General features: G+C 45.2%; 1 protein-coding gene across 2 annotated transcripts in view; it reads right to left on the reverse strand.

The window, feature by feature from the left end:
- TREH (trehalase) overlaps positions 1–17815 on the reverse strand; it is a 47424-nt gene that overhangs the window by 3138 nt on the left and 26471 nt on the right. For both annotated transcript variants that reach the window (XM_068240837.1, XM_068240836.1), the window contains exons 12-14: positions 14742–14853; positions 7188–7300; positions 6475–6528 (exon numbers count right to left, since the gene is read on the reverse strand). In XM_068240837.1, the coding sequence (XP_068096938.1) occupies positions 6475–6528; positions 7188–7300; positions 14742–14853 (279 nt within the window). The remainder of the gene's footprint in view (positions 1–6474; positions 6529–7187; positions 7301–14741; positions 14854–17815) is intronic.

Genomic DNA, 17815 nt, shown 5'->3' on the forward strand with positions numbered 1-17815 from the left:
CCCAAAACTGTACTCCATACTCCAGATGTGGCCTCACAAGTGATTTATACTGAGGGAGTAGTATACTAGCATCTTGAGATATTGTTTCCCTTTTTATGTATCCCGGAATTTTATTTGCTTAAGCTACCACTGCTTGGCATTGTATAGGATTACCTAACTTGTTATCAACCAGTATTCCTAAGGGCGCGATTCCACTAGAGCGGTGCGCGTCTGCGAGACGTGAGTCGGCTCTTCTGGGTCTGCGGGGAAAGCACACGAATCCCATCAGCCGTGCCATGCACGGCTATGGGATCCGCAGCCTCCCGTGCCGATTCGGATGGAAAAGCCGGCCGAATCGCTAGCGGTAGCGATTCGGCCGGCGTTACCATTGCACCCTATGGCAGAGTTTAACCGCACTATCCGCCTGCGGGGAAACTGCGGATTTGCGGCGGTTTCCGCTCAAGTGGAAATGCGCCCTAAGTCCTTCTCCAAGTCTAATGTTCCCAGCTGTATGCCATTTATTTTATATGGTGATCTACCATTGGTGTGTCCAAGGTGCATGGCTTTAGATTTATCAACATTAAATTTAACCTCCTAGTTTAATAAATGTTAGCACTTGTCTTGGATGCAGGGCATGCATTTTTCAGTCTAGCAGAGGCGGTGTATACCTGTGCGATTAACCATTCAATTGCAGCATGTGTTTAGGGACACGCAGCCTTTCCCCCCACCTTTTCTTAACCACTTCCCGACCGCCTAACGCACAGCGGCGGCCGGGAAGTGGAGCCCTTAAGGACTAGCTCACCCACAGAGGCGGCGGTCCTTGTAAGGGCATGGGCGGAGCGATCGCGTCATCCGTGACGCGATCCTCCGCCGGCGCCTGTCACCGCTCGCCCGCCGCAACATCCCGCCGGCTATACGGAAGCGCCGGCGGGATGTTAACCCCGCGATCGCCGCATACAAAGTGTATAATACACTTTGTAATGTTTACAAAGTGTATTATACAGGCTGCCTCCTGCCCTGGTGGTCCCAGTGTCCGAGGGACCACCAGGGCAGGCTGCAGCCACCCTATGTCGCACCCAAGCACACTGATTTCTCCCCCCCCTGCCCCAGATCGCCCACAGCACCCCTCAGACCCACCCCTGCCCACCCCCCAGACCCCTGTTTGCACCCAATCACCCCCCTAATCACCCATCAATCACTCCCTGTCACTATCTGTCAATGCTATTTTTTTTTTATCCCCCCGCCCACTGCCCCCTCCTGATCACCCCCCCCACCCCTCAGATTCTCCCCAGACACCCCCCCCCCCCCCCCCTGTGTACTGTATGCATCTATCCCCCCTGATCACCTGTCAATCACCCATCAATCACCCCCTGTCACTGCCACCCATCAATCAGCCCCTAACCTGCCCCTTGCGGGCAATCTGATCACCCACCCACACCAATAGATCGCCCGCAGATCCGACATCAGATCACCACCCAAACGCAGTGTTTACATCTATTCTCTCCTCTAAACACCCACTAATTACCCATCAATCACCCCCTATCACCACCTGTCACTGTTACCCATCAGATCAGACCCTAATCTGCCCCTTGCGGGCACCCAATCACCCGCCTACACACTCAGATTGCCCTCAGACTCCCCCTTATCAATTCGCCAGTGCATTAGTTACATCTGTTCTTCCCTGTAATAACCCACTGATCACCTGTCAATCACCCATCAATCACCCCCTGTTACTGCCACCCATCAATCACCCCCTGGCACTACCACCCATCAATCACCCCCTGTCACTGCCACTCATCAATCAGCCCCTAACCTGCCCCTTGCGGGCAATCTGATCACCCACCCACACCAATAGTTCGCCCGCAGATCCGACGTCAGATCACCTCCCAAGTGCAGTGTTTATATCTGTTCTCTACCCTAAACATCCACTAATTACCCATCAATCACCCCCTGTCACTGCTTCCTATCAGATTAGACCCCTATCTGCCCCTAGGGCACTCAATCACCCGCCCACACCCTCAGAATGCCCTCAGGCCCCAGCCCTGATCACCTCGCCAGTGCATTGTTTGCATCTATTCCCCCTTCTAATCACACCTTGAGACACCCATCAATCACCTCCTGTCACCCCCTAGCACACCTACCCATCAGATCAGGCCCTAATTTGCCCCGTGTGGGCTCCTGATCACTCAGCCAAACCCTCAGATCCCCCTCAGACCCCCTTCCGATCACCTCCCCAGTGCATTGATTGCATCTATTTTCCCCTCTAACCACCCCCTGAGACACCCATCAATCACCTCCTGTCACCCCCCCAGCACTCCTATCCATCAGATCGGGTCCAATACAACCTGTCATCTAAAATGCCACCCTGTATATGACCGTTTCCACAAAATTCGCCCCCTCATAGACCACCTGTCATCAAAATTTGCAGATGCTTATACCCCTGAACAGTCATTTTGAGACATTTGGTTTCCAGACTACTCACGGTTTTGGGCCCGTAAAATGCCAGGGCGGTATAGGAACCCCAGAAACTGACCCCATTTTAGAAAAGACACCCCAATGTATTCTGTTAGGTGTATGACGAGTTCATAGAAGATTTTTTTTTTTTTCACAAAGTGTCATTTTTCACTAACTTGTGACAAAAAATAAAATCTTCTATGAACTCGCCATACACCTAACGGAATACCTTGGGGTGTCTTCTTTCCAAAATGGGGTCACTTGTGGGGTTCCTATACTGCCCTGGCATTTTAGGGGCCCTAAACCGTGAGGAGTAGTCTAGAAAACAAATGCCTCAAAATGACCTGTGATTAGGAAGTTGGGCCCCTTAGCGCACCTAGGCTGCAAAAAAGTGTCACACATGTGGTATCGCCGTACTCAGGAGAAGTAGTATAATGTGTTTTGGGGTGTATTTTTACACATACCCATGCTGGGTGGGAGAAATCTCTCTGTAAATGGACAATTGTGTGTAAAAAAAAAAATCAAACAATTGTCATTTACAAAGGTATTTCTCCCACCCAGCATGGGTATGTGTAAAAATACACCCCAAAACACATTATACTACTTCTCCCGAGTACGGCGATACCACATGATTGGCACTTTTTTGCAGCCTAACTGCGCTAAGGGGCCCAAAGTCCAATGAGTACCTTTAGGATTTCACAGGTCATTTTTGTTTCAAGACTACTCCTCACGGTTTAGGGCCCCTAAAATGCCAGGGCAGTATAGGAACCCCAAAAATGACCCCATTCTAGAAAGAAGACACCCAAACGTATTCCGTTAGGAGTATGGTGAGTTCATAGAAGATTTTATTTTTTGTCACAAGTTAGCGGAAAATGACACTTTGTGAAAAAAAACAATTAAAATCAATTTCCGCTAACTTGTGACAAAAAAATAAAAACTTCTATGAACTCACCATACTCCTAACGGAATACCTTGGGGTGTCTTCTTTCTAAAATGGGGTCATTAGTGGGTTTCCTATACTGCCCTGGCATTTTAGGGTCCCTAAACCGTGAGGAGTAGTCTTGAAACAAAAATGACCTGTGAAATCCTAAAGGTACTCATTGGACTTTGGGCCCCTTAGCGCAGTTAGGCTGCAAAAAAAAAAATCATGTGGTATCGCCGTACTCGGGAGAAGTAGTATAATGTGTTTTGGGGTGTATTTTTACACATACCCATGCTGAGTGGGAGAAAGATCTCTGTAAATGGACAATTGTGTGTAAAAAAAAATTGTCATTTACAGAGATATTTCTCCCACCCAGCATGGGTATGTGTAAAAATACACCCCAAAACACATTATACTACTTCTCCTGAGTACGGCAATACCACATGTGTGGCACTTTTTTGCACCCTAGCTGCGCTAAGGGGCCCAAAGTCCAATGAGCACCTTTAGGCTTTACATGGGTGCTTACAAATTAGCACCTTCCAAAATGCGAGGACAGTAAACACACCCCACAAATGACCCCATTTTGGAAAGTAGACACTTCAAGGTATTCAGAGAGGGGCATGGTGAGTCCGTGGCAGATTTCATTTTTTTTTTTGTCGCAAGTTAGAAGAAATGGAAACTTTTTTTTTTTGTCACAAAGTGTCATTTTTTCGCTTACTTGTGACAAAAATTAATATCTTCTATGAACTCACTATGCCTCTCAGTGAATACTTTGGGATGTCTTCTTTCCAAAATGGGGTCATTTGGGGGGTATTTATACTATCCTGGAATTCTAGCCCCTCATGAAACATGTCAGGTGGTCAGAAAAGTCATAGATGCTTGAAAATGGGAAAATTCACTTTTTGCACCATAGTTTGTAAACGCTATAACTTTTACCCAAACCAATAAATATACACTGAATGGGTTTTTTTTTTATCAAAAACATGTTTGTCCACATTTTTCGCGCTGCATGTATACAGAAATTTTACTTTATTTGAAAAATGTCAGCACAGAAAGTTAAAAAAATATTTTTTTTCCAAAATTCATGTCTTTTTTGATGAATATAATAAAAAGTAAAAATCGCAGGAGCAATCAAATAGCACCAAAAGAAAGCTTTATTAGTGACAAGAAAAGGAGCCAAAATTCATTTAGGTGGTAGGTTGTATGACCGAGCAATAAACCGTCAAAGCTGCAGTGGTCTGAATGGAAAAAAAGTGGCCGGTCCTTAAGGGGTGTAAAGCCCACGGTCCTCAAGTGGTTAACTTTGTAAGTATGTAACTGTCAGGTTAGCTGCTCCCAGCCCCTCCTCCTGAGTTTCCTGTTTGCATAATTAGTAGCAGATTTGCATATGATTTGCATCTGAATTTAATGCAAAGTGCAGAAAATCTATTTAGGTGCTGCACACTGAGCTAGTGGTCATTTCGGATGCAGCCTTAGTGGTATGCGCTGGCGTTCTCCTCGCTGTTCAACCAAATGTAAGTTACACATTTTTTTGCTTAGATGCTCCCAAGGTTTTAAATTTAGGTTGGGTCACTTGCCCGGAGGTTTGCCTCACCGTGGCGCAAGTGTCTAGTATAATATACTTTGCATGCAAACCATATTGGAAGCTAAAGTTCCTCCTAGTTTAATAAATGTTAGCACTTGTCTTGGATGCAGGGCATGCATTTTTCAGTCTAGCAGAGGCGGTGTATGCCCGTGCGATTAACTATTCAATTGCAGCATGTGTTTAGGGACGCGCAGCCTTTCCCCCCACCTTTTATTAAATTTAACCTGCCATGTGCTATCCCATATGGCCGTGTTGTCAAGGTCCTGCTGTAATATGTCACTATCAGTCTTAGTGTTGATAATTCTTCATAGTTTTGTATCATCTGCAAAGATGGCTACATTACATTGTATTCCGTCTACTAGATCATTAATAAATAAACTGAAAAGAATAGGACCAAGTACTGACCCCTGTGGTACCCCACTGCTAACAGCTTCCCATTTTGAGTTATGTTCCGTTTGCCACCACTCTTTGCCTTCTATCCCTGTTCTATTGAAGTCTCTCTGATCTCTGGAGTCTGTAGAAATCCACTTTTCACAAAAGTATTTGCAACTTCTGGGAATTTTTGTTTATGCAAAAATCTGCTCCCATTTCCTTAAAGGGAAGGTCCAAGCAAAATAAAAAAAAGAGTTTCACTTATCGGGGGCTTCTACCAGCCCCATGCAGCCATCCTGTGCCCTCGTAGTCACTCACTGTTGCTCCAGTCCCCAGCTGGCAGCTTGCCGACCTCGGAGGTCGGCGGGACGCATTGCGTACATTTTTACGCATTCCCGCTAGTGCAGGAACATTAATACATACATTTTTACGCATTACTGGTTCAATGCGTAAAAATGTACGCATTGAACCAGTAACGCGTAAAAATGTATGCGTTAATGTTCCTGCACTATCGGGAATGCGTAAAAATGTACGCAATGCGTCCTGCTGACCTCCGAGGTCAGGAAGCTGCCAGCGGGGGACTGGAGCAGCAGTGAGAGACTACGAGGGCACAGGATGGCTGCATGGGGCTGGTAGAAGCCCCCGATAAGTGAAACTCATTTTTTTATTTTGCTTGAACCTTCCCTTTAAGAAAAATAAGTGACAGAAGATTTATTCTCTACTGAATAGATTTTAATGACAGCCTCAAAATAAATCTTTACCAGTACACCATGTTATTCAATGCAAGGAAAGCATCCAAATATCTTATAAATGCAGATATAAAATTTGTCATAACTACTTTCTGTTGTTAAATATTCAACCTTTTAACAACTCTTATTGTAAAGAACACTTCCTACTTTCCTAAATAGATGGCAAAACCTTTTTTCCTCCATACGCAGATCGAGTCCTTTGCACAAACCTTGGGACAAAAAGCTAATCTGCCAAGTTCCTGTATTGCCCTGTGATGTATTCATGTTAATCAGGTCACCACTTGGAACAGTAGGTTCCAAAGGTATTACACAGATTGAACAAACTGAGGGGCTCAGATGAGGACAAAGATAAAAACATACTAATAATTAAACTAATAAAAATACATGTATCTGTGGTATCATCCTAGATTTACCTGAACTTCATATTCCCCTCCTCCACCTGGTTTTCCATCACCTTCAACATCATACTATGGAAAAATAAAGCAATATATCACTAATTGGTATCACATACATTTAGGATCAATTTTTTGCAAAGATCAGTGTATTAAAAATATTAACTACGAAGAAGATTTACTTAACAAGCGGCTGTTTCTGTGTTTGAGAAGTGCCAAGTCAGCTCCATGGTCAGTGTTCTGTGTTTACACGGCTGGTGTTTCAAAGCCCTCGTTTGAAGAGGTTCCCCAGAATAGTTTGAGTGTTTTTCAAACTGGGTGTTGGCCAGAAGTGCACTGACTGGTACCAAGTTACCTTCAGAGGTACCTGCACTGTATTCATACCTCTAGAGCAGGGATGTCAAGCTCCAATGCAATTGTATTGAAATGGTACATTCACATAGCAGTATGGTACATTGGAATCTGTTGGCGTAATGCGGTGCATGAAAAGCAGTACTGCATATCACATGCATTAACAGGTGCTGTGAAACATACTGTGTACGTACTGTATGCCTCACCGCAGGTTATGCAGTGCATGTATACCACACAATGTGACTTTTCCCCTGTTGCAATCTTGTATTTGCAGGATGCGCAACACCACACCCCTCTGTGAATGTAGCCTAGATGTCATAATAATGGTTTCTTGCCATTTTCATGTAGGACTTTTTTAGACTGTTAAGAGTGTATTTGCATACCTTTTCATACATGGCATTGTACTTCTTGTAGGCATCATAATTAACTTGCACCCACTTTTGAGCTAGCTTGAAGGCAATTTCCTTGGCTTTTGCAGATTGTGTTTTCTCTAGACCTGCCATGGACAAAATCAAATGTATTATAAGATGTAATCCTATCTGTGTACTGTATTCAATGATACAAGGTTTATAGTTACTTAGTAGACACCAATTACAGCACATCTGGCTACATAGCTGGCATGCTCACCTTCTGGCACTGAAATATCAGGTCTGATCCTGGCCAGGGCACAACCCATGGAGACTACTTCCCTCCGAGCTTGTTATTTTCCTTGAGTACTCTGGTTTACTACCACCTGACCTACCAAACACAAACTGGTAGGTTAACTCGCTACCCCAATATTTGGACTAGAATGTGGTAGGGGTTTGTGAATACCAGATGGGGCACTTCGTGATGTAAATACATTTAGCTTTTTACCTAAAGCACTGCAGGAAAAGTGTCAGTGCTATGCAAATGTGTTCAGTAAAACAGAAAGAAACTGAAAGAAATGTGCAGTTAACTATGTACAGATAGAACAGAGACCTAATGACACTTTTTGGAGTAATGAAAGCAGCAGGATCTGGGAAGAAAGCACCTTAAAGTGAACCTGAGATCACTCACAAGCGCTAATTTATACTTACCTGGGGCTTCGTCTAGCCCCATAAGTACTGTGGCCTCCCTTGCCGTCCTCCTTGGCCCCTCTTTTAAGGCGCTATGACTCCTGGTAATCCAGGCAGTGGCAGGCTCCTGCGCATGCACGATTTGGCCGTGCGCGCACCCCTTGTTGTGCTCCAATGCCCTGGAGCGCGGTGGGGGAGCGTATGCGCAGAAGCCCTCAACTGGTGGCGACTGACCAGATGACCAGGACTCATACCGCCCGAACGGAGGGGCTGAAGAGGACAGTGAGGGAAGCCATGGTGCTTATGGGCCTGAAGGAAGCCCTGGGCAAGTATAAATTAGTGCTAGTGTACCATATCTGTTACACTTTATGCCTGGTACACACTTTAAATGACACACTTTAAATTATGATTGGCCAATCACTGGCCAATTGTATCACCTCCATGTAGTATGAGCCTCCTCAGAGGTGCTTGGCCCAGCTACAGACCTGCACTGTACCTACTCCTACCTGTTGCCTGAAGAAGCGGGGTCATACCTGCAAAACGCATTGCATTTTTCCCTGGAGTATGTAAATAAATTTGTTCTGCTAAACTTTGTTGGCATATCTTGTCTGTTTGGAGGAGGTAAGTCCACCACTGCCTGCACAAATTTTAAACTTTTTAGACATTTTTATTCTGGCGCCTCTGTATCCCTGTTACATTGTTCTAAGTCCATTGTTCTAAGTCCACCCTTGGTGGAGGGGTGTCATCCCCTTTTTCCTAATCTACAGAGAGTGACTTCTTATCCTGAGTGGGGTCAGGTCTAATCTCCCCACCTGCTGTTACAGTGTTTGCCTTTGAGGTAACCCTGCTTTGTGAGTATATTTGTATTCACTCTATCAACTTTATTCAAAAAACAGCAGAACGAGAACAACATCAGAAATCCCATCCTGCTTTGCACAGCATCAGGGGAAAAATGCCCGGGCAGTTTTCTTCTGTGCAACTAAAAATGAGGCTTGGGTAAGAGAAACGAAGTTCTGATGCTGTGAAACTGTTAAAGAAACACCAAGCCTTTTCAGTGCTGCTGAGTTGATTTTTAGTCTGGAGGTTCACTTTAACAGCGGTCTAGGTAGGCCTGCCCAGCAAAATGTTGGATTAAGCCCCCTCTCCATTAATACAAAAAAAAATATATAAATGCAGCATATTACATACATAGGCAATGTCACTTAAACATAACTAGGCAGAACATAACCTGGCTTCTGTGCTGGCTGGTCTGGCTTTCTACAGGCGAGCTGGCCTACCGCCAGGTTATCTGGCAGTTCCCCCATAGCATTCCCTGAACTTAGTGGACCGCCTCCCATGCTCCAATGGGCCTCCCATTGAGGCGCCACAACTCCCAGCATGCCCCCATAGAACATCCACAGCTCCCTACATGCCCCTCCATAAAGGCTCCACAGCACCCAGCATGGCACCACAGCACCCAACATGCGCCCATAGAGGCACCACAGCACCCAGCATACCCCCCATTAATGCATCACAGCTCCCAGCATGCCCCCATAGATGCTCCACAGCTCTGACTCTGCCTGGGGGACATTCGGGGCACCCCAGAATAGATCCGGGGCACGTGCCACTAATCTTCGGGGCTAGCAACACCCCTGATGTATATACTTTATTTCTTACACCAACAGATCTTAACTTATACATATTGTGGTCCTGATTTGCTAAGCACCTCCATTGATGAAGAAGTTATACTTTAGTGCACAACAGCTGACGACCCCTCTCACAGCCCAACTACTCTGACAGCATCTATACCCTGGTACACACATCCAACTTTGATTGGCCAATTCTACCATTTCCCTGTAGTAGGAGGGCTTAGCTACACAATTTGTTCGTAGCATTCAAAGTCTGTTGACCCTCATACTAAATGGATGTTGTAAAATTGGTCAGTGATTGGCCCCCAAAACATGGATGTGTGTATTAAAACATCCAAGATTGGATAAGAGGTGCATAAAGACTGACTAAAGAGTATAAAGCCCTTACGCAGCTGCAAATTATACACAGGACACATTACACACCTAGTCTACACCGCTTTGGTCTGTTTCCTTCCCCAATTTGTACCAGATGTGCTAGAGATCATGGTGATCTTTTACATATGCTTTGGAACTGGCCCAAACTCAGAAGATACTGGGGTAGCGTTCTGGATGTTATTGATCAGGCATTCCAAATAAAAGTCCCACACACTGTACTGGTATCAATGGCGCACGGAAGGGGGTGTTCCGGGTGTCTGGAACCACCCCCTCGCACCTAGACCGGAAGTGCCTCCTGAATCTGAGCAGCGGCAGCCACTGTTATAGTGCAGCTGCCGCCTGCTCATGTGTGTGCGCCGGGTTCCTTATCGGCCGCAGGGGGGCCACGGGGCCCACCAGCCGTGTGTGTGGGGGGGGAGCGCTGACGCCCTCCCGATTGCGGGACCCCCCAGCCAGGTGTAGAGCTTCTTCCCCGCAGCCCTCAGTCTCCCGGGAGGCAGAGCAGGGCTACGGCAAGATGGCTGCTGAAGCCCTGCACTGGAGACTATTTGTGTCTCCAGTACAGGGCTTCGGGAGCCATCTTGTCATAGCCCTGCACTCTGCCTGTCAGCGCGGGAGATGTGCTGCTGGAGGATCGTCGGGGAGCTGCGCGCCAGATGCTGGGAGAGCAGACTTCTGCCAGGTAAGTGAATTTTTTTTTTTCACAGGTGCATTTTTTTTTCTGGTGTCTGCTGCCTACATTGTGATTTTCTGGTGTCTGCTGCCTACATTGTGATTTTCTGGTGTCTGCTGCATACATTACGATTTTCAGGTGTCTGCTGCCCACATTACGATTTTCTGGTCACTGCTGCCCACATTGCGATTTTCTGGTCACTGCTGCCCACATTGTGATTTTCTGGTGTCTGCTGCCCACATTGAGATTTTCAGGTGTCTGCTGCCCACATTACGATTTTCTGGTCACTGCTGCCCACATTACGATTTTCTGGTGACTGCTGCCCTCATTGCGATTTTCTGGTGACTGCTGCCCACATTACGATTTTCTGGTCACTGCCGCCCACATTACGATTTTCTGGTGCCTGCTGCCCACATTACGATTTTCTGGTGACTGCTGCCCACATTACGATTTTCTGGTGACTGCTGCCCACATTACGATTTTCTGGTGACTGCTGCCCACATTACGATTTTCTGGTGTCTGCTGCCCTCATTGCGATTTTCTGATGACTGCTGCCCACATTGCGATTTTCAGGTGTCTGCTGCCCACATTACGATTTTCTGGTGACTGCTGCCCACATTACGATTTTCTGGTCACTGCTGCCCACATTACGATTTTCTGGTGTCTGCTGCTCACATTACGATTTTCTGGTGACTGCTGCCCACATTGCGATTTTCTGGTGCCTGCTGCCCACATTGCGATTTTCTGGTGCCTGCTGCCCACATTACGATTTTCAGGTGACTGCTGCCCACATTGTGATTTTCTGGTCACTGCTGCCCACATTGCGATTTTTCAGGTGACTGCTGCCCACATTGCGATTTTTCAGGTGACTGCTGCCCACATTACGATTTTTCAGGTGACTGCTGCCCACATTACGATTTTTCAGGTGACTGCTGCCCACATTACGATTTTCAGGTGTCTGCTGCCCACATTACGATTTTCAGGTGTCTGCTGCACACATTGTGATTTTCTAGTGCCTGCTGCACACATTGTGATTTTCAGGTGTCTGCTGCACACATTGTGATTTTCAGGTGTCTGCTGCACACATTGTGATTTTCAGGTGTCTGCTGCCCACATTACGATTTTCAGGTGTCTGCTGCACACATTATGATTTTCTGGTGTCTGCTGCCCACATTGCGATTTTCAGGTGTCTGCTGCCCACATTATGATTTTCTGGTCACTGCTGCCCACATTGCGATTTTCAGGTGTCTGCTGCCCACATTACGATTTTCTGGTGTCTGCTGCCCACATTGCGATTTTCAGGTGTCTGCTGCCCACATTATGATTTTCTGGTAACTGCTGCCCACATTGCGATTTTCAGGTGTCTCCTGCCCACATTACGATTTTCAGGTGTCTGCTGCCCACATTACGATTTTCTGGTCACTGCTGCCCACATTGCAATTTTCAGGTGTCTGCTGCCCACATTACAATTTTCTGGTGACTGCTGCCCACATTGCGATTTTCAGGTGTCTGCTGCCCACATTACGATTTTCTGGTCACTGCTGCCCACATTGTGATTTTCTGGTGACTGTTGCCCACATTACGATTTTCTGGTGACTGTTGCCCACATTACGATTTTCTGGTGACTGTTGCCCACATTACGATTTTCTGGTGACTGCTGCCCACATTGCGATTTTCAGGTGTCTGCTGCCCACATTGCGATTTTCTGGTAACTGCTGCCCACATTGCGATTTTCAGGTGTCTGCTGCCCACATTACGATTTTCTGGTCACTGCTGCCCACATTGCGATTTTCAGGTGTCTGCTGCCCACATTACGATTTTCTGGTCACTGCTGCCCACATTACGATTTTCAGGTGTCTGCTGCCCACATTACGATTTTCTGGTCACTGCTGCCCACATTGCGATTTTCTGGTGAATGTTGCCCACATTTCGATATTCAGGTCTGCTACCTGTGTGATAAATGGGGGTCATCTGGTCACCTATACTAAAGAGGGGTGGGGTAATTTCGTTATCCATAATAAAGGGGGGTTATCTGGCTACTTAATCACCGCCACATTATATATATTTTGGCGAAACACTACTAAAATGTGTATTTTGTAGGGAAACACCGCGCATTGTGTGTATTTTGTGGAGAAATGTTGTGCATCATGTGGATTTTGTGGGCAAACGCATGCGCGGTAGTGTGCGGCTTGCCAAAAGAGACCTATCAGGAATCCCCCCCCCCCCCTTGAAAATCCTGGATTTGCCCCTGGGTATGTATTTTGGGCTCCTTTGAGGATGGTAATATATCAGAACACACCAAAATTGCAGTTATAAGATCATTGTTTATTGCTAGAAAATTGATCCTTCAGATTTGAAAGAAACCCAATCCCCCTTCCCTAAATATGTGGATTGTACAGATAAATGCTTCTTTAAAACTTGAAAAAATTATATATGCACATATATACGGCAAAACGCGCACGATTTTAAAGGCTATTGAAATTAATAGCCTAGCTCAGGAAACGCTGCGCCGCATGCGTTTGTGCGTGTTTGCGTTCACGTTTTTTTCCGCGTTTTGTACCCGCACAGCTTTCTGCTTTTTCCCGCACATTGCATGGCACTACATGCCATGCAAACGCATAAACGCGGAAGCGCACGCGGAAAAACGCACGCGTTAGACGCGACCGCAAAACCCGACGGAAACCTGGGAAACGCAGGGGAAAACGGCCCTGTGAGTGTGTGCCCTGCCTTAGGGAAAGAATTTTGGCTAATATTGGTTTATCTAGAAGTTTTGTAAGTAACACTTGATAAGTATGTCCTTCTGTAAACTTCACTATATGTACCTTGTTTATAAATTTCACTGTTTGCTCTCTGAAAGTTGTATTGCAAAATTTGTTGGTGACCTCAATAAAATGTTCTTGTTGAAAAAAAAAAAGTTTAAAGCCTGGTACACACTTTCAGTTATGATTGGCCAATCATTGACCAATTTTACCGCCGCCATGTAGTATGAGGTCAACAGGTATGGAATACTATGAGCAGATTGTGTGGATAAACTCTCACACTACATGGAGGTGGAAGTGTGGAACAATTTGTCAGTGATTGGCCAATCATCATTGAAAGTGTGAACCAGGCTTAAAGCCTGTCTAAATATCTACTAACTGCTCTATAATAACGCAAGTACTGTAGGTTTGTTCCACAACATTTATCTTTCCTAAATCTAAGCTGACTGTGTCTTATGATATTATTTATATGATATTCTAGCATATACTATTCCACATTTTTAAGACATTAGATGTTAGACTTTATGAAAACATTGAATTATTTGAATAACTATTAAAAATGAAGATCATCAAGATTGATGCTCAATTGTATTAATAGAGCAAAGGGGATTATGATAAGCTCCTTACACCTCATTAATAAATATATTCTCACCCATTAATAAATGTACATGTTCACATAAGCCTCAAGTGCCCTTGTGTGCAGACTTCACTATTCAGATGTGAGTCTAGAGCTTCGTACACATGCAAGATTACATTTAGCTAATAATGACTGCCTCTGCTGTGATTCTAGTGCGTGTACAGCAGCCCCGATCCCCACTTGGCATGTTGGCGAGTGATCCACCTGTTGGATCAATATGGCTAAGGGCATTGTCCTCCTAACTCACCTACATGCTCTTTGTGCCCCACTCTATAGGCCCTCCTCCCCACACACAGAAAAAGACTGTGTTGCTAGCCTGGAAGATGGTGACTTGTCTGTACAGCCTTGGGCCTGCGCTGTTGCCTGAGGTATCAAGTCTCAATCCCTCCCAGATGACAGTCCTCATACATGTGTACGAGGCTTAACGTGAACCTGAAGTGAGAGAGATATGGAGGCTGCCATATTCATTTTCTTTAAAAACAATAACAGTTGCCTGGCATCCTGCTAATTATACTGGTTGCAGTAGTGCCTGAATTAAACACCTGAAACAAGCATGCAGCTAATCTTTTCAGATCTTTGTCAGATAGATCTGATCTGCATGCTTGTTTTCAGGGTCTATGGCTAAAGGTATTTGAGGCAGAGGATAACCATGACTGCTAGAAACTAGTATTGTGTAAAAGGAAATTAAAAACCCCTATAGCCCTCTCATTTTAGGTTCCCTTTAACAGTGATCTTCAGAGACCTGTAGACATTTGTACACTGTCACATGACTATATATTCTTGATATACACATATATTGTACTTACTGCTTCAGTTAGTGATTCTCACCTTCAATTACCATGTGCTGCAAGGGTGCCCAGCCATTGGGGAAGTCCCACTGCTGTCCAGTGTTGTTGAGAGAGGTTGGAAGCCCATTCTTGTAAGACAGCGCTCCACTTTTCTGCCAAAAGTATGATGTCAGTCTGGTTATTTTGAATCATGAAAAACTGGTAAACTACAAAGGAATAAACCTATTCCTTCAAAATGTGAAATCTGTCATCCATTAAACTACTATTTGTAATGATCCGCTCAGCTGGATGCACTGGCAGACAGCTGTTTGACCATTTCTCTAGTCTGTGGGCTGCAGGTCTCTGCAAGAGAGACCTGTCTTTCCATTACAAGTTTCTTGTCTGTTCTGCTGCTGAGGAATTTGCATACACTCGTTATGCAAATCCCCTACCTGCCTCCTTTGATGACTGGCAGTATAAAGAGCTATGTTTCCCAGAGTCCTTTGCTGGTCATGAGGGTTAGTCCTGTGGAACACTCCCGGAGTGTCAGCCTTGCTCATTGTTTGAAGATTAGCTTAGAGTAATTCCTGGAACTGCACTAGGCAGTTTCCCTAGTGCAGTTAGGATTGCATATCTGTTTTGTTTGTCTGTTGCGATTGTTCTGTCCCAGCGGTGGTCGACAGGAAGTCATTCTGATTTTTGTTCTTGGAGTATAGCTGGAGCAGCGGTTGCTACCAGCTATCTCCTCTAATCTGTTTCGCCTGGATCGCACTCGCCTTTCGCTAGTGCTGTCGATCCGTCTCTCTCACTTATTCCTGTTTTCGTGTATCTGTCTTGTCTGCTACGAACGCTTGCTGGAGGCTCGGTGAGGTAACCGTTAAGCAAGCGCTCGCGTCCTCTGTTTCATGTTTGTCTGTCGGTGGTTAGTTAGGCGTGCTTGTCTCTGTTGTGCTTAACACGCGGAGACCGCGCATAAACGCGTGCACTGTTGCGAATGAGTGCGGTGTTCGCGTTTAGCTAGCGTTTGTTATTTTCCTTATCTTCTCATTGTATCATTTGCTGTGCCTTTGCTACTCTCGTGCTCTGCCTTGCTGTAGCCTTGTGTCACCTCGGGCAATCGCATCTCTCGCGATTGCGTTCCTACTTCATATCTGCTGTTGTGTATGCACCGTCGCGGGTTGGCGACTAGTTTGGTGCACACACATACAATCTGTCCCTGTGCTCATTCTCTTTTGCAATCGCTTCTCTTGCGATTGCGTTCTCACTTGGTTTCCCCTGTTGTGTGTCCGCCGTCGCAGGGTGGCGGCTAGATTGGTGGACATACATACATTCCTCATCTGTGCTTATTCGGTCTTGTGTCGCTGTTAGCAATCGCCATCTCTGGCGATTGCCTTCTCACTTTGTCTTCATGGTTGTGTGTTCATCGTCGCAGGGTGGCGACTAGTTTGGGGGACACACATACCCTCTGTCGCTTTGATCTCTCTCTTTCAGGGCTATCTTGCCCTGCATTTCTTCCTTCGTGCAATTCCTGTCTGGCGTGTGTGGCAGGGCAGAGGAGCTGTTCCTCTGCACTCCACAGCTCCACCTGTCGACAGGAATTTCCCTCTACAGGTGCATTGCACCTTTTGCTGGGTTCCCTCAAATTACATGCTTGTGGAGGATTTCCGCAGTGTCAGCGCACGTCTTGTGCGCTGATCACGGAGAGAATTCCACAATCGTTACACTATTAAAGCGGAATATAATCCAGAATTTCGTCTTTGCTCTAAAAGATTATTTACAGCATATAATATACTAACACAATGGGTTTTTTTTTTAGTAAAAACAGCATTCAAAGGGTTACATCACAGGGCTGACTCTTTCTTCTGCAGGGAGAACCCGCATCCAAACTGCTGTTAAGCTTATCTTGTGTACACATTCTTTACTTGATACATTTATGTAAACATTCTCTGGCTGTGCAGGACTTCAGCTGATGAGTCCTGGGGTGAACCACAGGTCAGAAATCACTGGTGGCTGCATTCACAACATAATTACAACAGTTATGAATAAAATGCACCAGCAGCTTTAAAAATAAATTAACTGAACTTTGGGAAGTTATGTCTGAATGAATAATAATACTTGTGCACAAACGCAAATATGATAATTGTATGGGTTATAAAAAGTAGGAAAACACATTTTTGTTGAAATTTTTGTCAGAGTTTTAAACCGCTTTAACAATTTCTGAAAACCAACCAGGCTCCGATTTAGGCAGTGAAATCCAACAGTGAAATGATATAAAGGTACAGACAATCTCTGCATTTCTCATCGGATTTCCGGAAACGGATTTCCGTGGATATACCGCATTACCGCAACTCGGTAATTTTAGCCCAATCACAGAACTTGGACGCATTGGACCAGATTATGCAGAGTCAACTCGGAGAGTTGGAAGTGATTGGCCGATCAGAGAATGCCAAAAATGACCACAAAAAAAAGACTCTTTGGAAGTCCGCAGAATCGGTAATTGACAGAAATCGTAATTTCCGACCATTCCTACACTGAACTGCAGGCAAGAAACTAACCACAGTGGTGGATTTAGCAAGTAATTCTACAACAGAATCATCCTCATAAAGACCAAATCTAGGCACAAATATTTTGGTAGTCCTGTGCAGATGACACTTTCTCTTTTGCTGTTAGGCAGATGATAATGTCAGCAAATTAAGCTGCTTGGTGAGTACAATAAGAAAAACTGAATCTGCAGATCCTACCTGACTGACTGGCTACACACTGGACTGGAGGCCAGGCCTTAGCAACAGCTAACACCCCTGACTGCCATTAAATATCCTAAGAGTACTTTATATGCCAATAAAACTCTTCTACTTGAACTTGACTAAATGCAGATGAGTTTTCCTTTTCTTTATTTTTGCCTTGTTTTTATATCTAATAAGTAAGGAAACAAGCAGTCCATAGGGCTTGTTGTCTAAGGTAATTTTATTTGTGAAGCTCATAATCAAGATAAAGTGGAATAACTGACAAGTAAAAGAAGTAAATAGATGACTATCGCTTGACAAAGGGCAACTGACACAAAATGGTCTAAAGCCGTTGCACTTATGTAAAGTAATATGATCGTTTGCTAACTTAGGGGCTGGATAGTGTACTGGT

This window comes from Hyperolius riggenbachi, chromosome 6, assembly GCF_040937935.1.
Source record: "Hyperolius riggenbachi isolate aHypRig1 chromosome 6, aHypRig1.pri, whole genome shotgun sequence".
NCBI classification, from domain to species: Eukaryota; Metazoa; Chordata; class Amphibia; order Anura; family Hyperoliidae; genus Hyperolius; species Hyperolius riggenbachi.